We start from the raw sequence: 25843 nt of genomic DNA, 5'->3' as shown, positions 1-25843 counted from the left end.
TGTGAAGCGACTCCCCTGCAGGTGGGGAGCCGGGGTTTGAACCAGGATCCTTATGCCGGTCCTTGTGCTTGAGATGTGTTTATTTTTATGAGACAGTCCAGAGCACTACCCAGCTCTGGCATTAGATTTTGTCTAGTTGAACCTGGGACAAGGTGGTGCTCTAACAGGTTGTGTTAGCTCCTGACCCAGGAGCACACTTAAGACATTTCATAGGGAGTCGGGCTATAGCACAGCGGGTTAAGCGCTGGTGGCGCAATGCACAAGGACCAGCGTTAAGGATCCGGTTCGAGCCCCTGGCTCCCTATGTGCAGGGGACCAGTTTCACTGGTAGTGAAGCAGGTCTGCAGGTGTCTGTTTTTCTCTCCCCATATACCCCCCCTCTCCATTTCTCTCTGTCCTATCCAACAACCACAACAATAACTTTTAAAAAAAGACCTTTCATTACAATGTCGAGGAATATGTCACTCCGTGGGGAAGCTCAGAAATGTGAAAATATCAAGGGGTTACCTGGGTTCATATGAGGGAGAGAGTCCTGAAAGGGACTCCTAAATGAGGACCTGAAGGATGAGTTGGGAATCAGCTGTGCAGAAATGAGAGGAAGAAACATTTTCAGATTCAACCTTCCTTTCCACCTCTGTCTGTGTATAATGCAATTTGAATAAGAATCCTAGGATTCTTTAGCTAGTCTTTTAGTCTTGGTATCTGATCGCTCTCCAAATCGACCAGTATCTCTGATCACTGTTTTGTTTGGAGCTCTTTCACCACTATTCTCTTTCCAGTACTGCAACACTCCCACTTGCAAGAGCCAGCCTCTTGCATGCTTGGGGCTACCAGAAGCTGGGTTTAGGGTCATCATATTTCTCCAGTTGGGGTAAATGAAAATGACCCTTCTCTAGTGCAAGATTCCTAGACCAGGGCTACCATTAACCTTTTCCCAACTTTGGAGACCTTGTGGACTTCTAGGAGAACAGCTGTTCCGCAAAGGTGGAGGATATGTTGCAGAAGGGTCAATTTTCTACCTCTCTTATCCTTAGTGTCTCCAATGTCAGGAGCACAAGGAAGGAAGGTGTGTGTGTGTGGGTGGGGGGAACACTGGAGATATCAAGGTGGTTGTGGCGTAGAGACTCGGCCAAAGTGGTGGAAAAATGGAGAGACCGCAGTGGGCAGTAGAGCAGGGTGATGGGAATGGACAAAGAGAAGTCAAGAGACAAGGGGGAAAGGGAGCTGAATAACAGAGGAAGTGGCCGGCAGAGAGCAGTTAGCAGAGGTCCCTGGCCCGCCCACAGGGCTCCTCCCTTGACGGTCCTGCGACCCGCCCTTCACCACCCCCAGCCCCACCCGTGACCGCGCCTCCCCACCCGCCCCCTCCTGCATTAACCACTCCCCTTTCACATAGGCCCCGCCCCTTCACGGGCCGCCTCACAAAGCTCCGCCCCCTGCTCGAACGGGGTCCCGCCCGTGCACGACGGAGGCCCCGCCCCGGAGGTCTGAGCCCCGCCCCTTCTCGCGGGCCCCGGCTCGGCACAGCGGCTCCTCCCCCGTGGCCCGGCACTCGCCCTGCGCGCTCCGGCTGGCTGGGCGGCGGCGGCGGCCTTGGGGGCGCGCGCTGAGGGCGGGCTCGCGGGCAGCAGGTGGGCGGGGTGCGGGCGGGCAGGGGGCTGCCAGGCTGCTCTCGGCCGGGCGCGGCCGGCCGTGTGGCATGGACTTCAACATGAAGAAGCTAGCGTCCGACGCGGGCATCTTCTTCACCCGTGCTGTGCAGGTGAGGCTGTGCTCCCGGGGCGCCGCGCAGCCGCTCATGGGGCCCGGATGTGAGGCGGGCGGGGGGCACCTCTGCGCAGAGCCTTGGGACCGCGGGAGAAGCCCCTCTGCTCCCGCCCCTGCCCCTGCCCCGCCGTGCCGGCATCTTTGCCCCGTACATCCCCTGCTGCCTTTGCGCGGCCAGAGCCCGGGGCGCCCCGCCACACGGCCGCACCCTCGGCTTGGCCCAGGGCCGAGAATCGAGGCGGGGCTCTGCCCTGTGGGGTGGAGGGGGAGGGGGGGGGCGGTGAGGGTGTCAGTGTTTCTCTTTTCCGCCGGCTTACCGCTGCCCTGGTGGCCGCTCCAGGTTCCCCTGGGGCGTCCCTGAGCAGGGGAGAGGGCACCCAGAGGTGCCTGCCTCCCGCCCGTGCCCAGCTGTGGCTGGCTCCCTGCAGGGCCTGGAGGCCTGGGTGCCAGCTCCCGGACTGGCGCACCATCCACCACCCTTCTTCCGGGGCTCAGTCTCCGCACCTGTGCACTGGGCGGGCGACACGGTGATCCCTGCAGGTCCCTCTTCACACGCTTGGACAGTCAGTCCGGAAGCCAGGAGGGCTGGGTGTATTTCCTTTCTGCTCTGTGGAAGGCCTGTTTCCTTTTATTTGCCCAGGCCTGCGGGATGGGGAGCATCGGAGTCTGGCCAGGTGCCCTCGTTGGGGGAAGTGTCCAAGCTGATAAGGCTAAGGTTGGGATAGGTCCTCATCCACTTGGGGCCTAGGAGAGAAACTGAGGCAGTTTAGTGAAATAGTGAGGACCTGGAGTAGGCGCCCCTCTTGTGACCTTGGGGGAGGGGGCCACCACTGTGGGCCTCGGTTTTCCAGTCTGATGAATGGGCTGAACAATTCTTCCCTCCCAGGGTGGGTGTGAGGATTCCCTGTGCGTTGTTAGATGAGGTTAAAAACCCACCTGGGCAGCAGATGACCTTGGGCAAGTCACTCCTCTGGGAGCCTCAGTCCCCTCCTGTTAGTCAGGACTGGCAGTGCTCTTGGAGCAGCAGGCGCTGTTGTTTGTCCTTGCAGCTGGTGGTTCTCTGGAGGACAGCCCCACACAGCAGTCCGATGCCCATGTGGCTGTTTACTAGAAAGCTCAGTGTCCCAAGGAGGCTGTGCTGCTCCATGGCCCCGAGGGTGATCCCAGCCCCAGTGGAGATGCCAGGACCCCAGGCCAGCTCCTTGGATAGCCCCACTCCCTCTGGAAGGTGGGACTTGGCCCTCTATTGGCATGGCAGCCACTCTTATCTCCCACATCTGGGGAGAACCTGATCTGCTGGTTTCCTGCTACCATGGGGCCCCTGGCACCTGACCTGCCCAGAGCCTGCAGGGCCTCCTGTGCAGGGAGGCTTGAGCCCTGCAGCCTGGCTTTGCCCAGTAGGGGCAGGCCTATTGGCTCACCCATACGGGAGTGGGAGCCAGCCTGCAGGGTGGAGGAGGGATGGGGAGCTTTATAAATAGAGGCTTTCTCTGGCTCTTCACGCCCACCCCCTGCTGCTGCCATCTTGCAGGGAGCAGCCTCAGACTATGCAGGCATCCGCCTCTGAAGCACTGGGCTCTTCTTCCCCTTGGCAGAGATGGAGCAGGATGGCAGACCACAAAATAGGGGCCGGGGACGTGACTTGGACAGAGAGAACTCTCAGGGGATCTATCTGCCTGGAAGTGGGAGTCAGCCTGGAGAGACAGGAGGGGTGTAGATATCCCTGCAGACCTGCCGCCTCATTAGGACCTTCTGGGAAGTTGCTCACTACCTTCCCTACCAGGGATGCCTTTAAGAGCCTTGGCCCACCCCCATTTGGTAGGCACTAGGCTTGGTCCCTGGGATTAGAACCCAGAGGACAGGGTGCTTTTTGCACAGGTGATTCTGGGATGGCTTGTTGGTCCAGGGAGGGCATTCTAGGAGGTGGAAAGAGCCCAACGCAGGGAACCGAGAAAGGAAAAGCAAAGGCCTATCTCCATGAGGTTCAGCAGGGGTGGGAGTGGGAGGTAGAAGTGACAGTACTGATACTATTGGTAGTAACTGTCGTTAACAGTAGCACAAGTACTAGCAGCAGTGATTGCAGCGGTGGTAGTAATAGTGCTGATACTACTCATAGAAATTGCTTTAATTTTGGGTTGTCAGAAAAGTCAAGGTGTGTTTTTCTCTTTTTTTAAATATGTATTCTCTTTTGCTACCCTTGTTGTTTTATTGTTGTAGTTATTATTGTTGTCTTCATTGTTGGATAGGACAGAGAGAAATGGAGAGAGATGGGGAAGACAGAGAGGGGAAGAGAAAGACAGACGCCAGCAGACCTGCTTCACCGCCTGTGAAGCTGGGGGCTCAAACCGGGAGCTTTAAGCCGGTCCTTGCGCTTTGCGCCACCTGCGCTTAACCGACTGTGCTACCACCCGGCTCCTCTTTCTTTCTTTCTTTTTTTAAAGCTTTTATTTATTAATTGATGAGAAAGAGAAGAGGAGAGAAAGAACCAGACATCATTCTGGTACATATGTTGCCAGGCATTGAACTCAGGACCTCATGCTTGAGAATCCAATGCTTCATCCACTGTGTCATCTCCCAGACTACATGACTTATTTTTTCTTTTTCTTTTTAAAATCTTTATTTATTTACTGGGTAGACATAGCCAGAAATTGAGAGGGAAGGGGGTTATAGAGAGGGAGAGAGAGACACCTGCAGCCCTGCTTCACCACTTGTGCAGATGGGGACCAGGGACTCGAACCTGGCTCCTTGCAAGCATATTTTTTTCTGTACTAAAATGCATTGTGACTTTTCCAACAACCCAACAGTAATGGTCGCAATAAAAATAATAAAAGCCAAGGTGGTGGTGGATGGCACCATCACCATCTAAGCCAGGCAATAAGCCTTGGACATGGGGTGGATACCCAAGAGGTGGGAAAATCCAGCAGGCCTTTGAACAACGTGGATGGGCGTGGGGTTCAAGGGCTGAGTATTGCCTCAGCCTTGGTTGGGTGGGAAGAGGCTGGGTGATCTGGACAGGTGCTCCTGGGGTAAGGTGGTCTCTTGAGAGTTCCCGAGAGCCCAGGAGAAATGAAGAAGGCCTTTTACTGATGACATCAGTTCACATCTATCATCTCTGTACTGTGGATGGTCACAGAGCTGAACACCTTCCAGGTAGCCTGTGAGGTAGACCCTCTTCTCCCCACCACTGGGGGGTAGAGAGTTGATTGTTTCTGGAGGCTTCAGTTTCCTTAACTGGGAAGTGGGGCTACCATCACTCCTACTAAGAGCTGGGTGAGGTGAGGCCTCTCCAAGGCCTGGCTTGAAGAGGTCCAGCAGGGGAGATGTGAGGAGGAATGTGAGGTCAAGGCAGTGAGAGGGGGAGAGAACCAGAAGCTTCAAGACCCCAGAGGGGAAATGCAGGCTGTAACGCCAGCCCTGCAGGAGAAACCCCAGCCCTGCTGCATAATTGATGGCTGTTGAGCTGAGCGGCCTGCTGCTCACAAACACGTCATGCCATGGCCTCTGTGCAGGGTCCCTGTCCACCACTGGCCCATGGTGATGCTGCCCCCAGCACCCCTGGTCCCCCACTCAGTCTCAGTGACAGCATCTGTGGAATGTGAAAGCTGACCTGAGCTGCCTTGGGGGGGCTGTTGGAGGGTCTGGGGGGTGAAGAGTATAAATATCCCCAGGGATGGGGCTCAAACTTGGTCAGCACTGTGTAGCTGATCTTGCCCCTGCAGGTCTTCAGCCTTTTTCTGTGTGACTGTCATCTTGAAGGAACTCCTTCCCCTGGCTGGACAGGAGGCTTTGACATTCCTATTTGGGAAATGGGGGCATTTCTCCAGGGGCCCTTCTATTGATAGAACAGGGAGGCCAGGACCTGGGCTGGTTTCTGGTTGTTCCTAGGTGACCCACAGGCCATTTTCCAACTCTGATGGAGGCACCCATGCAGCATCTGGGCCTCTGCTTAGCCTTGGGTCCCTGCAGGACTGCCAGATGTTCTGGGCCCTGGGTTTGCTCAGCTGTTGGCTCTGATGAGCAGGTGGTGTTCACTCTCCACCACACGGGGAGACCAGAGGCCAGCCATCAGCCATTTGGCCACGTGTGTACGTGTATACACACACACACACACACACACACACTCCCCTTCTCAGTGGATTCACCCACTGCCCATCATCTCCAAGCAGTAGCAGCAGCATGCTACATTGAACACAGTATTATTGCCAGATCCAGCCCCCACATCTTTCTGGTTCATCCTCAGAGTCAAGGAGGCAAGTACTGTTACTGATGACCCCCATCTTTCATTCATCTCAGGAAACTTGCAACCTTTCAGTATATGTGATGCCAGATCAAACCTCACACACATAAGTTCATCACTGTACCCACCACGCCACCTCTTGTGCTACTGCCTAAATTTATTTTATTTATTTATTACTGAATAGAGGCAGAGAGAAATTGAGAGGGGAGGGGAAATAGAGAGAAAAAGAGACAGAGAGACACTTGCAGCCCTGATTCACCACTTGTGAAGCTTCCCCCTACAGATGGGGACCAGGAGCTTGAACCCGGGTCCTTGTGCATGGTAGTGTGTACACTTAACCAGGTGCACTACCACTGTAAAGATAAAAAAAATAATAATAAAAAAAGCAAACCTCATTGAGGCTGGCAGATATCTCACTTGCATAGTGCCATGCATGTGACTGAAGTTGAAGTTTGAGCCCAGCCCCCACCACAACAAAGGAAGCTCAGAGAGGCACAACCCCTAGCCCAAGGCCAGACAGCTCACCTGTGGCACTACTAAGATTGAATTAGGTCCCCGGGTTCCTTCTCCTCCCTTGGAACCCACTTCCCCAGTTGCCTCTCAGTAACTCTGGAGCCCCCAGTCAACCTAGAAACTGCTTTGTTATCTTTATATTCTTTTTGTTTCCTCGGGGTTTTTTGTTTGTTTGTTTGTTTTTGTGAAAGAAAGACCAGAGCACTGCTCTGCCATTTATGATGTTCTGTTTCTGGTCTTGTCTTTCTTGGTTTTTATATGTTACTAGGACTCAAGTCAGGGCCTCACACATGCAAGGTAGGTATTCTACCACTGACTCACCTCCCTGGCCCTCAAAAACATTCTAGCACGTCCTTTTCTTCCCTTAGGGAGGCCCTTTCGTTATAGGACTCTGAGTTAAATACCAGATTTTATGCAAGTATGCTTTTGTAGAGTGGGTAGCTTGAGATCTCTAAAAGAAAGCGTGACCCCCAAACTCAAGTGGAGCTGCCTCACTTCTCAGAGGGATAAACTGAGGTCCAGAGAAGACTATAACATGCAGGGGACAGAGCAGGTTAAGGGTGGAGTCAGTTCCTTGTCACTGGGACCCAAGTTCAGGCTGGGTAGTCAGGGCTAGAGCTGTGGGTAGGGGCAGTCTTCCCTTCTCTTCTGACCCTTCCCTCTCTCCAGTTCACAGAGGAGAAGTTCGGGCAGGCTGAGAAGACTGAACTTGATGCTCACTTCGAGAACCTTCTGGCCCGGGCAGATAGTACCAAGAACTGGACAGAGAAAATCCTGAGACAGACAGAGGTGCTGCTACAGCCCAACCCCAGTGAGTGGACAGGGCAGTCCTGGCGTGAGGGGAGAGGAGCTGGTGATTGGAGGATTTGGGGCTGCCCTGGAGGGTCCTGGTTAAAGAAAACAACAGACCTGGTGACTTGGGCTTCTGCCTTCCCACAGGTGCCCGAGTAGAGGAGTTCCTGTATGAGAAGCTGGACAGGAAAGTGCCCTCAAGGGTCACCAATGGGGAACTGCTGGCTCAGTACATGGCAGAAGCGGCCAGTGAGCTGGGGCCCACTGCCCCCTATGGTGAGTCAGGGCCAGAGCAGGGGCTGGGCTTAGGCATACATTCTCTCATGTCTGATCTTTCTCCCACCCTCCTTTCTTTGCTTTTGTTTTTTCTTTTTCTTTCCTTTTTTAAAAAATTTATTTCTTTATTGGGGAATTAATGTTTTACATTCAACAGTAAATACAATAGTTTGTACATGCATAACATTCCCCAGTTTCCCATTTAACAATACAAGCCCCACTAGGTCATTCATCATCATTCATGGACCTGTATTCTCCCCACCCACCCACCCCAGAGTCTTTTACTTCGGTGAGATATGCCAATTCCATTTCAGGTTCTACTTGTGTAATTAATTAATTAATTATTTTAACCAGAGCACTGTTCAGCTCCAGCTTACGGTGGTGTAGGGGATTGAACCTGGGGCTTTGGAGCCTCAGGCATGAGTCTCTTTGCATAACCATTATGCTATCTACCTTCCACCCTGCTTTTGTTTTTTCTTCTTCCCTTTCTCTTTCTTTCTTTTCTTTTTTTTATTTATTTATAAGAAAAATAGGAGGAGAGAGAAAGAACCACACATCACTCTGGCACATGTGCTGCCGGGGATCGAACTTAAGACCTCATGCTTGAGAGTCCAAAGCTTTGCCACTGTGCCACCACCCGGACCACTCTCTTTCTTTTCTTTTTCTTTTCTTTTTTTTTTAATATTTTATTTATTTATTTATTAATGAGAAACATAGGAGGAGAGAAAGAACCAGAGGTCACTCTGGTACATGTGCTGTGGGGGGCTGAACCTAGGACCTCATGCTTGGGAGTCTGTTACTTAATCCACAGCGCCATCTCCGGGACCACTCTTTTTCTTTGTTTCTTTCTTTTTTGTTTTCTTACTAGAGCACTGTTCACTGCTTAACTCTGGCTGATAGGTGGTGTGAGGATTGAACCTGGGACTTTGGAGCTACCAGCATGAGAGTCTCTTTGCATAACCATTATGCTGTCTACCTCTGCCTGCTTTTGTGTTTTTCTTCTTCCCTTTCTCTTCCTTCCTTTCTTTCTTTCTTTCTTTCTGTTTGTTTATTTTCCTAGAGCACTGCTTACTGCTCAACTCTGGCTGATAAGTGGTGTGAGGATTGAACCTGGGACTTTAGCACTCAGGCATGAGAGTCTCTTTACATAACCGTTATGCTATCTACCCCACCCTGTTTTGCAGATTTCTAGTTGTGTATCTTCCTGATAAGCTGACTTTTTTGGGGTGGTGGTGGTTTGCAACACTGTGCTGCTTTATTATGAGCGTAGGTTCCTGCTTCAAATGTGTGCCACATAGCATACCACCAGCAGAGTGCCGGTCTCTCCACCACAAGTCATTAGACTTCTCTACTCTCTTCTCCCAACCTCCAGCCCCAGTGGTCACTGGGACTTCACTATTCCAGGTCAACTTTTTCAGAGAATAAAAAGATACCACAGCACCGAAGCTTCCTCCAGTGCAAGGTGGTGGAACATGTTACCATGTGCAAGGACCCAGTTTATTTATTTATTTATTATTATCTTCATTTATTGCATAGAGACAGCCAGATATTGAGAGGAGGAGGGGAGATAGATAGATAGAGAGAGAGAGAGAGAGACCTACAGCACTGCTTTACCACTCTCAAAGTTTCTCCCTTACAGGTGGGGACTGGGGGCTCGAACCCGGGTCCTTGTGCACTGTAATATGTGCACTCAACCAGGTATGCCACCACCTGGCCCCAAGGACCCAGTTTTAATCTCCTGGCCCTCACCTGCAAGAGGGAGGCTTCACGAGCAGTGAAATGGTGCTGCAGATGTCTCTTTGTCTCCCCCTTCCTTTTTATCTTTTTAAAAGATTTTTAAAAATTATTATCATTATTTATTTATTGAATAGAGACAGCAAGAAAGCAAAAGGGAAGAGAGTGATAGAGAGACATCTGCAACACTGCTTCACCACTCATAAAGCTTTCCCCCTGCAGGTGGGGACTAGTGGCTTGAACGCAAGACCTTGTGCATTATAATATGTGTGCTCAACCAGGTGCACCACCACCCAGCCTCAAATACTCTTTATCTAAAGTAATTAAATATTTAAAAAAACACACAGATGTTTTAAAAAGAACAAATGAGAGTTGGGCGGTAGTGCAGCAAGTTAAGCTCATGTGGCGCAAGGTGCAAGGACCCGAGTAAGGATCCCCGTTTGAGCCCCCGGCTCCCCACCTGTAGGGGAGTCACTTCACAAGTGGTGAAGCAGGTCTGCAGGTGTCTTTCTCTCCCCCTCTCTGTCTTCCTCTCCTCTCTCTATTTTTCTCTGTCCTATCCAACAACGATGACATTAATAACAACTACAACAATAAAACAAGGGCAACAAAAGGGAATAAACAAATAAATATTAGGGAGTCGGGCAGTAGCACAGTGGGTAAAGCACAGGTGGTGCAAAGCACAAGGACCAGAGTAAGGATCCCAGTTCGAGCCCCCGGCTCCCCACCTGCAGGGGAGTCACTTCACAAGTGGTGAAGCAGGTCTGCAGGTGTCTATCTTTCTCTCCCCCTCTCTGTCTTTCCCTCCTCTCTCCATTTCTCTCTGTCCCATCCAACAATGAAGACAACAATAATAACTACAACAATAAAACAATAAGGGAAACAAAAGGGAAAAATAAATATTTAAAAATTATTTTTTAAAAAAGAAAACAACAAAATTTCCCCAATGCCAGACTTGAACCTCAGTGATACACATAACAAAGCAACATACTATCTATGTGAGCTATTTTGCTGACCTACCTTGTTTCTTTTTTCTTTTTAAACTTTGTTTTAAACTTTTAATGAAAGAGAGAAAGATTCTGCAAGACCAGAGTACTGCTCAGCTCTGACCTCAGGGCCTCAGCTATTAGGCTTTTGCATAACCATTATGCTTTCTCATAACAGTTATGCTTTTTTCATTTACATTAAAAAATTCATTGAGGGAGAGAAGCAGAGCATCACTCTGGGTTATGCGATGCTGAGACTGAATTCAGCACCTCATGCTTCAGAGTCCAGTGCTTTCTCCACTGAGTCACTTTTTTTTTTCCCTGCCAAGGTTATCACTGGGACTCAGGGCCTTCATAGCTCACCTCTCCTGGAGCCTTCTCCTCCTCCTCCTCCTCTTCCTCCTCCTCCTCCTTCTTCTCTCTCTCTCTCTTTTTTTTTTTTTTTACCAGAGCACTGCTCCGCTCTTGCTTATGGGTGCAGGGGATTAGGGATTGGACCTGGGAGTTTAAAAAAAAAATTATCTATTTATTTCATGAGAGAAAGACCAAAGCCTTGCTCAGCACTGTTGTGCTGGGATCACACCTGAGGACTTGGGCGCGCTGAGCCTGCTGAGTCATAGATATCCCCCGAGAGATCATTATTGCTGTGCATTGAGAAACGTGTCTGGGCTCATTGTTCATAGATTTTATGTCCCTATAGTGCACAGCTACTGGTATTTCTGTTTTTTTTTTTCCCTTAATATTTATTTTTCTTTCCATTTTATTGGATAAGACAGAGAGAAATTGAGAGGGGAAGGAGAGATAGAAAGGGAGTGGGGGCTGGGTGGTGGTGCACCTGGTTGAGCATACATTTTACAATGCCCAGTGTCCCGAGTACGAGTCCCTGGTCCCTACCTCCAGGGGGGAAGCTTCATGAGTGGTAAAGCAGGGCTGCAGGTGTCTCTCTGACTCTCTTCCTCTCTCTCTCCCCTCTCAATTTCTGACTGTCTCTATTTAATAAACAAATAAAGATAATAATAATAGTGGTCTGGGAGGTGGCACAGTGATAGGGCTTTGGACTCTCAAGCATGAAGTCCTGAGTTCAATCCCCGGCAGCATGTACCGTACGCCAGAGTGATGTCTGGTTCTTTCTCTCTCCTCCTGTCTTTCTCATAAATAAATAAAATCTTTTTTTAAAAAAAGATAATAATAAAACAGAAATGGAGAAAGGGTGGAAGTAGATAGCCCCAGCAATAACCCTGGAGGAAAAAAAACAAAACAAAACTGGAGCTGTGAGGCCAGGTGGTGGCGCACCTGGCTAAGTGCATGCACTACAATTGCTCAAGGACCCTGGTTTGAGCCCCAGTCTCCACCTTCAGGGGTAAAGCTTTGCAAGTGGTGAAGCAGTGCTGCAGGTCTCTCTCTCTCTCTCAATTTCTGGTTGTCTCTATGCAATAAATAAACATTGATTTTTTTTTTTTTAAACTGGAGCTGTTTACTAGCTGCCATCTCAGACTCCAACTGTTCTGAATCTCCTGCTCAGCTAAGGACAAGAAGATAGCTGGGGTGCTCTATACCCAGCAAAGACACTAAGAGTCTATTGAGGTCCACTGTGACTTATTCCCTAGCTCATGTGTTTAATTTTGGCAGGCCTGTTGCTTCCAACTCATCTTCCATCTTCAAGTGAGCAGTGCTGACCTTCCCCCAATTATTTGCCATCAAGACCACTGTTATTGCCACAGTGTGCAGGGGTCTTTCTGTGTTGCACCCCAAGTCAAGTTAACCCCTGCCCTCCAGCAGCTGAGCTCTAGTCTCAGGGCTTTCTCTCCCCACTAGTCTACAGCACCACAGAGTTTGGGGAGATGGAAGCATTACTAGATTGAAAGGGCACAGGCTCACCCCCTTTTTTTTTCCTCCAGGGGCTGGATAGGCTCGGTGCCTGCACTAGGAACCCACTGCTCCTGGGGGCCATTTTTCCCACTTTGTTGCCCTTGTTGTTATTGTTGCCATTACTTTTGTCGTTGTTGGATAGGACAGAGAGAAATGGAGAGAGGAGGGGAAGACAGAGAGGGGAGAGAAAGACAGACACCTGCAGACCTGCTTCACCGCCTGTGAGCCAACCCCCCTGCAGGTGGGGGCTTGAACCGGGATCCTTAAGCTGGTTCTTGTGCTTTGCGCCACGTGCAGTTAACCCGCTACACTACCACCTGACACCAGGTCCCATACTTACCACAGTCTACTAGGTGGCGAACAGATGCTTCTTAGTTTGTTTGTTTTGGTCAGTTTGTATAGTCTCTACATGGTTGTTTTGACAGTTGTGTCCAGCTTTATTATTGCATTAGAGGAGAGGATTTGTTGAACTCCTCTTGATATGGAAGTTCCCACCCACATCGTTTTAGTGGCGGAGTAATCTTCCGTGTCTGGGATGTGCCACTGTGCACTTGCCAGTGCTGGGCTGATGGATGTGTAGATGCTTCTGCACCACCCCTGGCTGGCCATTCTGTACTTAGTGTCCTCACCTCACCTCTCAGTCATGTCTTCTTGCAAACTCTCCTCCTCATCCTGAAGTCAGGGCAGCAAGAAATAGGGCCTGGCCTTCTCCTCTCACCCTCAATTTTGCCTCTCAGGAAAGACACTGATCAAGGTGGCAGAAGCTGAGAAGCGCCTGGGAGCCGCAGAGAGGGATTTTATCCACACAGCCTCCATCAACTTCCTCACACCCTTGCGGAACTTCCTGGAAGGTGACTGGAAGACGATCTCGGTGAGGGCCCTGGCACCATTTTGCTTCCTGATAACTATGGCTGCCCTCTCCCCAGAGCTACTGAGCTCTGGCAGGTACCCCTGCCCTCCTGGGGCCTCTTTAGATGTGGCTTTTGTAGACCAAGTGACCCATAGTGGATGGCTGTCACTGTCAGCACCTCAGGTTCTGTGTCCTGATGCGATGGGCCCACGAGCCAGTCCTGCCATGGTTGACTCTCCCAGGGCTGCTTGGGCCTTACTCCCCTCCCTGTCCCTCTCCCACAGAAGGAGAGGAGGCTCCTCCAGAACCGCCGTCTGGACCTGGATGCCTGCAAAGCCCGGCTAAAGAAAGCCAAGGCCGCAGAGGCCAAAGCCACGGTAGGTGTCTCTACTGGCTTCAGACCCCCCCAGCTCTGGGTGGAGCCAAGGGGGGAGGTATTGTGCAGGGACTTGGTGTTTGGCATGAACTCTGACTTCTGTCCCTGCCAGGAGGCACTGATCTGGGCTGGCCACTTGCGGTCATACCTCTCCCCTCTAACCCCCCAGAAGGGAGCCCTGATGGTCCCATGATTTGGGCCCCAGGGCAGGTTTTAAGGAGTTGGGCTGACCAGTAGTGCCCCCGCCAGGTCTCATGTTCTCCAAAACCTCCCTAGATGGGGAGCCAGTGGGAGCTTCTTGCATGTTCCTCCCCACCCTCCCTGATGCTCGGCTCTGGCCCTGGCTCTGGCCGGGCATGGCTACTCCTTACTAACTCCAACACCTGCTCTTCCACACCAGGGCTAGGGCGCCCTGTGCTCAGGCTCCCCTGCAATGGAGTGGACAGCCCTGGGCTGGACCGCCACCTGCTTAGGAGCATATCTGGGTGTGTGTGGGGGTACTTTCAAACAGCCCCATAAATGGAACCTAGTAAGGCAGGTGGGTGTCTTGACCCCCCCTCCATGCCAGCTCACTGAGAGAGACCTGTGCAGCCAGACCAGCCAGTGGGACATGGGGGGAGGGAGTGATTTGACTAGGGCTAGGCCAGGCTTGGGGGAGCTGGACCCCAAGGTGAGCACACTCCTGGCAGGCAGGCTATCAGGGTGCAGCGGTGGGTGAAACCCCCAGGTCCAGGGTATGTTATGGAAACCACTGCCATGGCTTGTTGGCTAAGGAAGGCTAGGCCTGGCCCCAAAGCCTCCCTTCTTCCCCTCCTGCACTGGAGCCAGATTGGAATCAGGGCTCAGTCACTGGAGTCGTGTTGGGGTCAGCTGGGCTGTCTGTCCCCTGGCTGGCTATAGGGATGACCTTGCCAAGTCACCTGGACAGGACAGTTAGTCACTCAGGGCTGAACTACTTCTCTGCCGTAACTTGGCTGGAACAAACTTCCCACCAAACATGGGCCAGGGCAGCCTTTATTGTCACTCGAGTAGCACAACTGGTCAGATGGCCTGGACAGTCTCAGCCTTTGGCTAGACCAGGACACCCTTTACAGAATCAGGACCTGGGCAGTCTAGGGACTCCAGTTCCCTCCCTCAGACCTTCCCGGTTGAGAACACACACACACACATACACGCACGCACGCATGCACACGCACACACGCACGCATGCACGTACTGTGTGCACAGAGTGGCCTGCTGGGTCTGCTTCCCTGTCCTCTCCCACCAGGGCCTGGGGGGCCTGCTCTCGCCTGCGCTGTGAACTCACTAACTCTTTGTTTTTGTTCCTTTCTGTTCTGCTTTGGGTAACTTGGCTCAGTGTGAGGGAGATGTGAGTATACCTGTCCCATGTGCTGTGCTGCTTTGGAGTGCTCGTCTCAGCCCCGGGCGCGGCTGACGGGCATGTCCTCCAGGCTTTTTGCAAAGCAGCTGCTCCCCCCCCAGAGCTTTTGGACTGGGGGTGCCCGGCACGGAAGCCTGGAAGGCAGCTTTTGCAAATATTGAAAGCCTGTCACTCTGTCCATCTGTGTATCCATCTGTCCACCCTGGTGGGGTGGGCTAGGTCCTTGCTGCAAGAGCCAAAGAGATGGTGTGCAGAGAGACTGGGGTAAAGAAAGTGGAGGTGTGGGGAGTGCGGCCTTTGTTTGGAGGTCTGGGGGTGGGGGATCTAGCCAGAGGGCTTGTAGGTGAGGCTAGCGTGGGGCTAGGGGTCCAGACCTCAGCTCCACCAGAGGCAAGGGTGCTGACAGTGGTAGTGGGCCATCTTCCTGCTGCAACTGCTTCTCTAGGCCCCAGTGTGGGCACCTCCCTAGTCTCATTTTTAGTCTCCTGAAGGCACCCCAGCTCTATGCGGTGACCTGGGGACATGGGGGTCTGTGTGTGTTTGTCTGTGGCCTCCTGTCCCTGGCTGGGGCCTCTCCTTTAGGGAGAGCCTGAGTAGCTCCCAGCTCTGGCCCAGCGTGACTCCCCTCTCCCCCCATGAACTCTGTTCCTGCCAGACGGTGCCTGACTTTCAGGAGACTAGACCTCGTAATTACATTCTCTCGGCCAGCGCCTCCGCGGTAAGCGCATCTCTCTCCTCAACCACCACCCCATTACCCCTCCTCTGCAGCCAGAGAGGACCACAGGCCCTGCACCATGACAGGCTGTGGGCCCAGGACTCTGCCCACCTGTGTGTCCCATGTCCCATGACTGTTTTATTGGCTTTGCTTCTCTCTGACAAACACTGGAGATGGAGGCGGGACCAGCTCTTATAGTGCTCTGAGGACATCAGGCCCTGAGAGCCTGTGGCCCCCCCGGTGGGCGTACATTTCCCCAGCCCCACTCTGCCCCCAGCGCCAGGCCTTGAGGCTTTCCTGGACTCACTAGCTCCTAAAGACAGGTGACAGTGCCTCCTGCTACTTTCTGGGCACTTCTGTGGTAGAGGGGCCCTGGGGGGGTGTGTGTGTGTGTGTGCTAGGGAACAGGAGTAAGGGGTGTTGCCGGTGGAGGCAGCCACACCAGGGGCTGGAGTGCAGAGCACTTCTTGAGAAGGACAGGATGTGGTGCCAGGCAGGAGTTGTGGGGGCTGGAGGTGATGGAATAGGATGGTGGGACTGGGCTCTGTTCTCTACTTTTTAAGCTATTTATTTGATATTTTTATGTATCTATTTATTTGATAGAGACAAAGAAAGACTGAGATAGGGAGAGAGAGAGAGACACCTGCAGCTTACCAAACTTCCCCCCTGCAGGTGTGCCACCACCTGGCCCCATGTTGAGCTACGTAGTAAATAGTGTTGGGTTTGAGAACTAGGCTGGTCACTCCATCTCTTCATGTCTGTGTAGCCCTTCTGCTCTGTCTCCTCTGCTGTGTCTCTTCTCCCTTTTTCTGTCCTCTGGGCCCCCCATGATGACGTCCTCCCACACAGACCCTCTGCTCCTCTCTGTCATGAGCATGTTACCCTGTGTGTTCATGCAGTCAGCGGCTGGGATGTTGTCCCTGGCTGTGTGTGGCCCAGTGTCCTGCCTCCATCTGCATGGAGGTTGCTTCCCGTGCTGTCGTTTCCTGAGCAGCTCTGTGGTGGGCCTGGTGGGCCATCTCTGCCTTGAGACCTCACCCTGTCTCCCTGTCTCAGGGCAGGGGTCCCACGGGGCTGGAGCAATGGGCCTCCTAAGTCCTGGTGGGAGAAAGGGGGCTTTTCTTCTCTAGACTCTGGATGACACTTCCTGTTCTCTCTCCTGGCCTGAGTGGAAGGAGAAATAATCCCAGAGAGGGGAGACTGCCCTGTTTTTTCCTTTTGCCATTGAATTCCAGTGTGACTCGGGCAGGAGGCTGCCTTTCTCTGCCAAAGGACAGAAAGGTTCAGTGACTGGCCCAGGGTCATGTGGTCCTCCCTCCCAGCCCAGCAGCCTCAGCCAGGAGGCAGGGTGGGGTGGAGGCCGCTTGGTTTCCCCAGAGACCCCAGTCGGAGTCTGGGGGCTGACCCTGGAGCAGCAGCCTGAGCAGGACTTCCCAGCTGGCTGTCCCCTGCCCCGCATGTGGCATGTCAGACTGCCCTGTACCTCTCTCTTAGGCCAGGCCTCCTCCTGGGAGGGGGACAGGGGGATGGGAGGTGAAAAGAGAAAAGGTGGGGGTCTAGGGGACCTGGAGCTGGGCACAGACTCTGGGGTTCAGCCTTCCTCCCTCTCCTCCTTCCCCTGACCGCTGCCCCTCCCTTCCCTGCTGACGGGCCTGTGTGATCTCTGCAGCTTTGGAATGATGAGGTGGAGAAGGTGAGTTGGAGTTGGGGGGTGGGAGAGGCCAGAGAAGGTGGGAGTGCTGGGAGTCTGTTTCCAGTTCTGGGCTCTGGTCCACAGCCCCTGGCAATGAGCTATCATCAGGCCTCCTGGGGGGCTCCCTCCATGGGCTTCGGGACAAGCCCCAGACCCTGCGGTACCTGCCCAGTGCCTTTCGCCCATGGCTGGTGATGGCAGGTGGGCAAATGAAGATTTGGGAGCCCTGGCAGTGTCCCCACTTGCCAGAACCTGAGCCAGGGGCTGGAGACAAAAGGACAGGGCTCTAGATCTGAGGCTGGTGAGAACACCTCTGCCTCCTTGGGTTGTCTCCCACTTAGGAGGAGGGGCCCTGCTGTGGGCTTGGGGAGCAGAAGGCTGATGAGAGGACAGCCGCAACATTTCACTCTCTCACTCCATAGGCGGAGCAGGAGCTCCGAGTAGCCCAGACAGAGTTTGACCGGCAGGCAGAAGTGACCCGGCTCCTGCTGGAGGGCATCAGCAGCACTCATGTGAGTAACTGCCCCTCCCATCTGAGAGCTCCTCTGCTTGCTTCCCTGGGCCCCCACTAAGTGCCCCATGACAAGGCTGTGGGCAGCGCAGAGCTGAGGTGGGAGGCAAGGGGTAGCGCTGGGGCCATGTCCCCAAGGGGGGTTGTCCTGATAACAAACCCTAGGGTTTGTAGGGGGCTTGCGCAGAAGGTGGACTGCTGGGCTGGGGTCTGACAGAGGACTTGGGGGGGGGTGGACTGTTGGGTCTCCCGTGGCTGACCTGGGTCAGGGCTTGCTTTCTCCCACAGGTGAACCACCTCCGATGCCTCCATGAATTCGTTGAGTCTCAGACAACTTACTACGCGCAGTGCTACCGTCACTTGCTGGACTTACAGAAACAGCTGGGCAGGTGCCCACTGAGGTCCCCTAGCCCCCCAGCCAGTAGCAGCCCGGACTGTCTCATGCAAGAGCCTTCTGAGCTCAGCCAGTCAGAGGGATGCAGTCTGGGCCCCAACCTTCCCCACACCCTCCCTTGGCCTGGGCACCTACCTTCCAGGGTGGCCTGAGAGTAGTTTCCAGAATGCTGGGGGGAGGAGGGCAGGGCCAGGGCCCGTGCATCTTACTTTCCCCTTGCTTTGCCTTTCTCTTCATGCTGCCAGCTCCCAGGGAGCCATGTAAGTAGCTGGGATCTCCCTTCTCTGCACAGTAGCCCAGCTGGTGTATGTGTGTGGGGGGTGTCGGGGGCAGCACACGGAACCACCACAGGGCTGCTGAGATACGCCTGCTTCTCTACAGATTCCCAGGCACCTTTGTGGGCACCACAGAGCCCGCCTCCCTGCCCCTGAGCAGTACCTCGCCTACAACCACTGCTGCCACCATGCCTTTGGGTCCATCTGGGGCAGGCCTGGTCCCACGGGGGGAGGCTGCCCTCTGCCTTGAAGAGGTGGCCCCACCTGCCAGCGGCACCCGGAAGGCGAGGGTGCTCTACGACTACGAGGCAGCTGACAGCAGTGAGCTGGCCCTGCTAGCGGATGAGGTGGGCCCAGCCAGGGTGCCTGTCAGGGAGGGTGGTGGGCAGCCAGAGTGGGGCCAGCATAGAGGTGCAGGGTGCTCAGACTCAGACTCCACCCCATGTCTTCAGTCTCAAGGGACCCCAGCTGCAGAGTTAGGGCCAGAGGACATAAGTGGAGGCAGCGTCCGCTCCAAGGAGTCTTTGGTGCCCTTTGGAGGTGTAGCTCCTACATATGGGGGAGACCACAGTCCTGCCTCACATCTAATCCCTAGGGCACATCCTGCCCTGGCCAGGGTGTGACCTTCCTCTCTGCCCTCCCTTTAGCTCATCACTGTCTACAGCCTGCCCGGCATGGACCCTGACTGGCTTATTGGCGAAAGGGGCAACAAGAAGGGCAAGGTCCCTGTCACCTACTTGGAACTGCTCAGCTAAGCGGGCCTCCACCCAGGCCCCTGCCCGTTCTGGCCCTGGCAGAAGAGGGGGCAGCCTTGCCTCTTGTCTCATCTGTTGGTGACCCAGCTGCTCAGGGTGGGGAGACTGACCTCATTCTGTCTTTGCCCTTGGTCATCCAGCTGTGAGGGAGCCCCAGAGGCTGAATGACCCCGGTCCCTCTCCCAGCTCTGCTTTTGACTTGTGGCTCTGGAGCTCTCAACCCCACCTGCACCCCCAGAGCACCCAGTCCTCTTGGCTCCTGCTAAAGAGGGAGGGGACCACATTGGGGGGTAGCCACAATTGGCCTAGAAGCCAGGGGGGTAGCCTTGGATAAGAACACACCACCTTTTTGTTGCCAAAAGCAGCAAGGGGAAAACGGGAGGTGTGTGGCACCCCAGGGATAGCCCCCTCTGGCCAGACTGGAGCCGGAGGAGCCTGGCTGAAGGCAGGGCTGGCCTGTGAGCATCTCCCCGGTGCTACCCTTCCCCCAGCTCAAGCCAAGGATGGCGGCTGCAGCCTGCACTTCACCACTTTTTAACAGTCTTTTTACTCTGCCTGTCTGCTTGCTCTCTAGCCAGTCAGTAACAAACAATAAACCCTCCTTTCTGTGCATCTTGCCTAGGCTCCTGTAAGGGATTGCGACCTCAGGGCTGGCACTGGAGTGGGAGAGGGAAGAGTGGGTGCAGTGGTACCACTCTTCCTGGGAGGTGGACAGGGCATGTTTTTGGGCAAGGCCTGTGCAGACAGCATGGCCCGTTGCCATGCCTTCAGAAGCATTGGGGCCAAGGGACTGTTCTTCAAAGCAGGAATCCCTCCAAAGGGCAGAGGAAGGCTCCCCTATGGGTAGGGACTTGCAGGGTGGTGTGAGTGCAAGTGACTGACAGCTGCCAGGGCTTTCTGTGGGCCCCGATGACTTTGTCCACATGTATTTTCATGTTGTCCTCACAGGTGAGGGAAGACCAGCCAGTCATCTCAACTGGGGAATCTAGGCCAGGTCCGTCTGATTCTAGAGACTTCCAGTCATGGTTTTGGGCTACAGGCCAGGTTTTTAAAATAGCTCTTAGCCAGGCTCAGGAGTATGATTAGGCCTTAAGGAGGTCAAGGGGTGGTAGGCCCCACTGCTGAGGCTTCTGGAGAGGAGGATAGGGAGGCAGGGGCACAGCTATAAATAGGAAGTGGAACTTCAAAGAAGGCTACACCCAGTGATAAGCTCAGCAGCTGGTAAGTGGAAGGGGTGGGAGACAAGACCTGGGCTGGCTGAAGGGAAAAATCTGTCGGTATCTAGCTAGTAATTCCTGCCAGGAACATCAATGGAGGGTATCAGTGAGTCAACCCTCTCAGGCCTCCACTCCATTCCAGGCCCTTGTGCAGTGCTGCGAGAGCTGGCTAGTGGTTTTGGGGTTTGGTAGGCACATAGCACACAGCTGTCTATAAACAGTACTTTAATATTTGTATAAATAGACCACAGTATTACCAAAAAATTGCAAGAACAGAACATGGAAAACCTATATGCAAACCCGTGTTACAGCCTCTTTTAGACTGTATGTGATGCTGGTTCCCCTGCCCAGCTCCTGGGTCAGGGCCAAGTGCAGCAGGGGCTGCTGGAAAGGAGTATGCCTCTTTGGGACATTTTAAACATGAGAACAGGAGCACAGCAGACACAGGGGTTCCCACCCTTGCCGTTGACCTCTTGATCTATTACAAAAATAACACCAGTGAGCAGGTGGTGGGATCCTGGCTGCTGTCAGTCCCAGAGGGGCTGCGGGCCAGCAGCACTCCAGGGTGCGCGCAGGTTGGTAGAGCGGCAGGTGTGCGGCGTGCTGCTGTCCTATCTCTGCACATGGCGGACAAAGGCCTGCACCAGCTGGATCAGAGGCTCCTGACTCTCAGGGCTGGCCTTGGACAGAGAGGTGGACTTGCCCTGAGGTGAGGGGAGGACACCGGCAGCGGGGGAGCTGGGGGCTCCCCGTCGGAAGTAACGGGAGAGGCTGGAGAGCAGGGTACTCTAGGAGAGAAACAAGCAGTCCAGTAAGTCTCTGAAGCTTCCAGCAGCCTCCCATGGGGCTCCTCCCGAACGGGCCCCCTCGAGTCGGGAGTCAGCCTCCCTCCTCCAGCTATATCCCTTCATTCATCCATCTGTACCAGTTCTGAGCTGAGCTCCTGCTTCATCCTCTGTTTGTCCCGAGGGTGCACAGCTGAGTCCCGAAGGTAGCGCATTGCCTGGGAGATGAGCAGGTAGAAGCAGTTTTCCATGGTAAACATCAGGAGGGACCTAAGAGAATGGATGTGCTTAGGCTGAGGCTTCATTGGGAGGTGCAAGAAGAGTCAGCTCTTGACCACACTCCAACCCCAGGTCAACTCCAGGAAGGCTCCCTTACTTCAGTGTTTTGGTTCCTTCCGCCTGTGTGCTAAGCCCCACAGCTTGGGTGAGAGGCTCCTTTTTCTTGTCAAGCTGGAGGGAGAGAAGCAAGGGAGTAACAAAATAACAGTGAGAGCTCTAAGCTTTCAGTTTGGCATGCCTGTGCTGATAAACACTTTCTTCTAAAGTCTTTTTTTTTTTAAAAAAAATATATATATTTATCCCTTTTTGTTGCCCTTGTTTTATTGTTGTTGTTCTTGATGTCGTCATTGTTGGGTAGGACAGAGAGAAATGGAGAGAGGAGGGGAAGACAGAGGAGAGACAGACAGACACCAGCAGACCTGCTTCACCGCTTGTGAAGTGACTCCCCTGAAGGTGGGGAGCCGGGGGCTGGAACTGGGATCCTTCTGCCGGTCCTTGTGCTTTGTGCCACCTGCGCTTAACCCGCGGCGCTACCGCCCAGCTCCCCACACCCATTTTTAAAAGACAAATAGGCTCAGGAAAGAGATGGAGTGAGGGCCAAAGTGAAAGCACTCAACTTACTTCTCCAAGCATGTTCAGGGCCACATTCACCGTGGCCAGAAGGGTCCCAAAAGAAGGTGCCACTTCTGAGTCAAAGGTGGGAGTGGTAAAGTTCAGGGCAAAGAGGAAGTTGTATTCAGCAAGGTCCAAGGACTGCAAGACAAAACAAAAAAGATTTAGGGATTTAGCTCTTCAGTACAGAGTGCAACACAGCACAACCTCTGAGGTACCCCGCGGGAGGTTGGCAGTGTGGTGACCATCACCTGGTCCAGCAGGATCTGGCAGACATCAGGAGTGAAGTGGCGCAGGGCTGCCAGGGTCCTGCTGAGGATCTTGAGCAGGCTGTACTGGACTGTGTGTAAGGCTCGCTGCTCTGAGGCCTCTGTGTCCACAGTGGGCTGCTTGGAAGAGGAGGTAGGAGGGCCAGCTGCGGGTGGTCTCTGAACTTGGGGGGTGACAGCTGAGGGGATGCCATCTCCATTTTTGTTCTGTGGGAAACATAAGGTTGAAGGGAGAGAACAGAGAAGACAGGCGTGTGGGCTTCTGGGCTGCCATGATGGGGAGGGGCCGAGTTACCTGTAGGTAGTGCTGCAGCATCTTGCGGCTGTGTAGGAGGGAGGTGCAGGCCTGGCACAAATAGCCCAAGTTGACCTGAAGCAAACAGGGCAGATATGAGGGTGTACTCGGGGCATCACCCCCGGCCAGACCAGCCAAACAGGCTTGATGTACCTACACGCTGCCCTGCCTTCCTTACCTGCTATACTCTCCTCTGTTCTCTCTCATATTTTGCTGCTGGGTTTTTGTGCCTGTTTCATTGTTCCCAGTAGACTTTCGTTTTTATTTTTTACCAGAACACTACTCAGTTCTGGCTTATGGTTGTGCTGGGGATTAAACCTGTAGCTTTTGAATCCTTAGGCATTAAAGTATTTTTTCCACTATGTTCTCTCTCCCATGTGGTAAACTTTTTTTTTTTTTTAGATAGAGGGAGAGAGAGAGACTGTTCCACCCATGAAGCCTCTTCCCATCTGCATAATATTCCCATGTGGTGGCCAGGGGCTCAAACCTGGGTCCTTGTGCAATGGAAAGTGTGTGCTGAATTGGGTGAGCTATCTCCTGGCTCTCTCTATCCGCCTTATTTAAAATAAAGTAAAATAAAAATTAGTTAATTGTTAAAATTTTTTTTTTATTATCTTTATTTATTGGACAGAGAAAGCTAGAAATCAAGAGGGAATGGGGAGATAGGGAGAGAGAAAGAGAGACACCGGCAGCCCTGCTTCACCACTTGCAAAGCTTTCCCCCTGCAGGAGGGGACTAGGGGATCAAACCTGGATCCTTGCACATTGTAACATGTGCACTCAACCAGGTGCACCACCGCCTGGCCCCCAAGAAAAATCAGTTTTCACACACACACACACACACACACACACACACACACACCCCAGTACTATTCAGCTGTGGCATATGTAGGTACGGAAGACCCCAAGTTCTGTTCAATTCTGACATATGGTGGTGATGGGGATTGATCCTGTGGCCTCAGGCATGCAAGCTCTATGCTATAACAGGCTGAACTATCTCCCTGGACCTATGTTCTCTACTTGAGTCTGCCAACTATAAACTGAGCCACCAGATGCCTGGACTATTTCCCTGGGACCCTATGTAATCTCAGGGAAATTAACTGAGTGAGGACTGTTTGCCCATTTTGCAAATAATAAAAAAAAAGGCTTACAGAAGCCAAGTGACTCGGTCAAGGTCGCAAATATGAGTGCAGAGTCTGCACTCTTCCTTCTCTCTGCCAGCTGATTCCTAGCTTCAGGCCTGTTCCTAACGCAGGTAAACTGAGGTGTGTCTGACAAAGCCCAAGTTCTTAACTTTCATGGACTGCCCACTCTGTGGAAGGGAAAATGCAATTCTAGAGGAAGCAATGTCCATACTGCCTAAGCAAAAAGCTCACAGTGCAGGAACAAGCTTGTAGTTCCCTAGAGATACTTCCTGTTCCCAAGCATTTCCCCAGTCCCTACCAAGAAACCATGTGTGAGGCTGACCTGGACATCCCGCATGAGCTGAGGCAGGTGGAAATGCCACTCCTTCATGAAGTTGGAAAGCTGCAATATGAAGCCCACAGTGTGGTCTGCCTCCTCCAGGCAAGCCAGACTCTGCACTGTCCTCACCGCGTTGAGACACTGAGGGGAGACAGGAAAGGACAAGTGACTTAAACCTGCCATCCCGTAGGGAGCAGAATTCCTTGGCTCACAAATAAGTGGTGCCACAACAGGTGGCTTGGCATTCTGACTGAGGCTTTCTTTTTCTGAGCTGATCTCTGCCCCTCAGCAGAGCAGCTGCCCTTGGGCTACCAGTCACCCTGTAGTCCTGAGAGCACATCATGAAAAGAGGCCCCTACACCCTTCATGGCCAAGTCTCCTATCCCAATGACCTGAACCACACCACGTCCTGGGAGCCCCAGCCCAGGCTGGAGGCCCCTCACCTGTAAAGTCCGCTCCTGGTGAACCCCCACAAAATCTAGGGCCTCAGTCAGGAAATTGTAGCGCAAAGTTTTGAGGAGCCGTTCCATCAAAGACATGGACAGGCGGTAGACCCCTGGCCAAGACGGAGCATCCAGGGACTTCCGAGAGGTGCTAGGTGTCTGAGACAAAAGGCAGGCAAGATTAGTATATGACTTCAAGAAGGCTAGTCGAAAGCAAAGGCAGCCTTGACTGCTCAGAGGAGAAAACTGGATTGGGTAGTTACTATCTGGTGACTGGCAGGGGGAGAAGGGACCTGAGACCAGTAGTTCTAAGTAGACAGCATCAGACAGTGAACAAGAATCCTGTATTCTAGACTCAGGGCTGCCACTAACCAGCTGTGTGAGTGTCTCCTGTTTTGGGTCAGGATGATGTGGATGGGGAGGGTTTTATCAGGCTAGCCCTGGCAGATCACCAAAGACTGAGACAACTCAAGAGATTGACTTCTTCATAGTGAAGATGGGAGCGGGGTGGGGTGGTGGTGGTGGGAGTTGGGAAGGCGGAACACTTTCCCCCAGAATTGTACTCTGGCTAGTCCAGTCCTGGAAAGCTACTGGAACTCACCTGTACTGTGCCATTGGTGCTGAGCTGATACACACTGAGGAGCGGCAAGCAGATGCTCTGGGTGATGCCAGCTCCAGCCACTGCTGTAGCTCCCTGGAAAGAGAGATGAAGAATGAGATGAACCAGGCTTTGCCCCACCAGTCCCAAAGCTTGGGCAGCTGCTCTGCCCAGTGTTATGTGAAGCTCACAGCTTCTGGGAGGCTCGAAGGCAGTGTTAGAACCTGCCTGTCCTTGGCGTCCTTAGGCTTGATTCCTACCTGCTGGGTTCGAGCCAGGGTGAGGAGCAGGTGCAATGAAGCTTCAGTGAAATGTAGATTCTGCTTCAGGCGAAGGCTCACCTCCAGGGTAGTGAAGAGTGTTGGCAAGATGGGGAGCCTTCGGGTCACCTGTAGCCACGAATCGCCATCCTCGTCTACCTCACACAGCTCCTTGGCCAGGTGCAGGCCCAACACACACACCTGCTGGGGCCAGGGGCAAAGATGAATACAAGGGGAAGAATCAATGCAGAGGGTGAAAAGAAAAAGAAGGAGAAAGAAGACAGCTTTGGGCCCAATTCCTTACAACTTCTCTTGACCATCCACACCTCCAAGCGAATTTGACTGACAGGTAACTGAGGATCTCTCCAAGCCCTGCTCACTCGGTTCCCACGCCCACCTCTACTTCAGCTATTGGCGACTGCTACTAGAGAGTAAAGGCAAAGTGACTGTCCCTCTGAGCTCAGCTGCAGCCACCTCCTAAGCTATACTTCCTCCTCT

General features: G+C 53.2%; 2 protein-coding genes across 10 annotated transcripts in view; one reads left to right on the top strand and one right to left on the bottom strand.

Annotated features, from left to right (window-relative positions):
* Nucleotides 1-1518: 1518 nt before the first annotated feature.
* SH3GLB2 (SH3 domain containing GRB2 like, endophilin B2) lies at nt 1519-19734 on the top strand. Of its 8 annotated transcripts, none has more exons than XM_060200370.1 (12): nt 1519-1762; nt 7187-7328; nt 7457-7585; nt 12912-13045; nt 13309-13401; nt 15437-15499; nt 17166-17189; nt 17612-17701; nt 17989-18089; nt 18340-18354; nt 18476-18763; nt 18846-19006. In XM_060200370.1, exons 1-12 carry the CDS (start codon nt 1700-1702, stop codon nt 18847-18849), a joined length of 1146 nt encoding a protein of 381 aa, XP_060056353.1. In that variant the 5' UTR covers nt 1519-1699; the 3' UTR covers nt 18850-19006. The 8 variants fall into 8 exon arrangements, with proteins under 8 accessions (XP_060056353.1, XP_016045455.1, XP_060056352.1 ...); XM_007527039.3 differs by lacking the exon at nt 18846-19006 and adding an exon at nt 19017-19734 and having other exon boundaries at nt 1521-1762; nt 18476-18716; XM_016189969.2 differs by lacking the exons at nt 15437-15499; nt 18846-19006 and adding an exon at nt 19017-19734 and having other exon boundaries at nt 18476-18716.
* An 817-nt stretch (nt 19735-20551) lies between these two features.
* The window catches only part of NUP188 (nucleoporin 188), a 75771-nt gene continuing 70479 nt past the window's right edge, over nt 20552-25843 (bottom strand). The window contains exons 35-44 of one of the 2 annotated variants that reach the window (XM_060200334.1): nt 25346-25549; nt 25089-25181; nt 24488-24646; nt 24048-24185; nt 22582-22656; nt 22269-22493; nt 22027-22158; nt 21503-21576; nt 21267-21396; nt 20552-21129 (exon numbers count right to left, since the gene is read on the bottom strand). In XM_060200334.1, coding sequence (XP_060056317.1) covers nt 20953-21129; nt 21267-21396; nt 21503-21576; nt 22027-22158; nt 22269-22493; nt 22582-22656; nt 24048-24185; nt 24488-24646; nt 25089-25181; nt 25346-25549 — 1407 coding nt within the window. In that variant the 3' untranslated portion in view covers nt 20552-20952. The remainder of the gene's footprint in view (nt 21130-21266; nt 21397-21502; nt 21577-22026; nt 22159-22268; nt 22494-22581; nt 22657-24047; nt 24186-24487; nt 24647-25088; nt 25182-25345; nt 25550-25843) is intronic. The other variant, XM_007527045.3, reaches the window with a different exon arrangement.

This window comes from Erinaceus europaeus, chromosome 10 (genome assembly GCF_950295315.1).
Source record: "Erinaceus europaeus chromosome 10, mEriEur2.1, whole genome shotgun sequence".
In the NCBI taxonomy this organism is placed as follows: Eukaryota; Metazoa; Chordata; class Mammalia; order Eulipotyphla; family Erinaceidae; genus Erinaceus; species Erinaceus europaeus.
The sequence above is the reverse complement of the archived record's forward strand: the minus strand, read 5'-3'. Positions and strand labels throughout refer to the sequence as shown.

Excerpts from the sequence above, each read along its gene's own strand:
- SH3GLB2 (XM_007527039.3), top strand. The coding sequence starts at position 1,700 with ATGGACTTCAACATGAAGAAGCTAGCGTCCGACGCGGGCATCTTCTTC. Across the intron at positions 7,329-7,456 it reads GCTGCTACAGCCCAACCCCA|GTGCCCGAGTAGAGGAGTTC; the intron begins GTGAGTGGACAG and ends GCCTTCCCACAG. Across the intron at positions 18,717-19,016 it reads TGGCCCTGCTAGCGGATGAG|CTCATCACTGTCTACAGCCT; the intron begins GTGGGCCCAGCC and ends CCCTCCCTTTAG.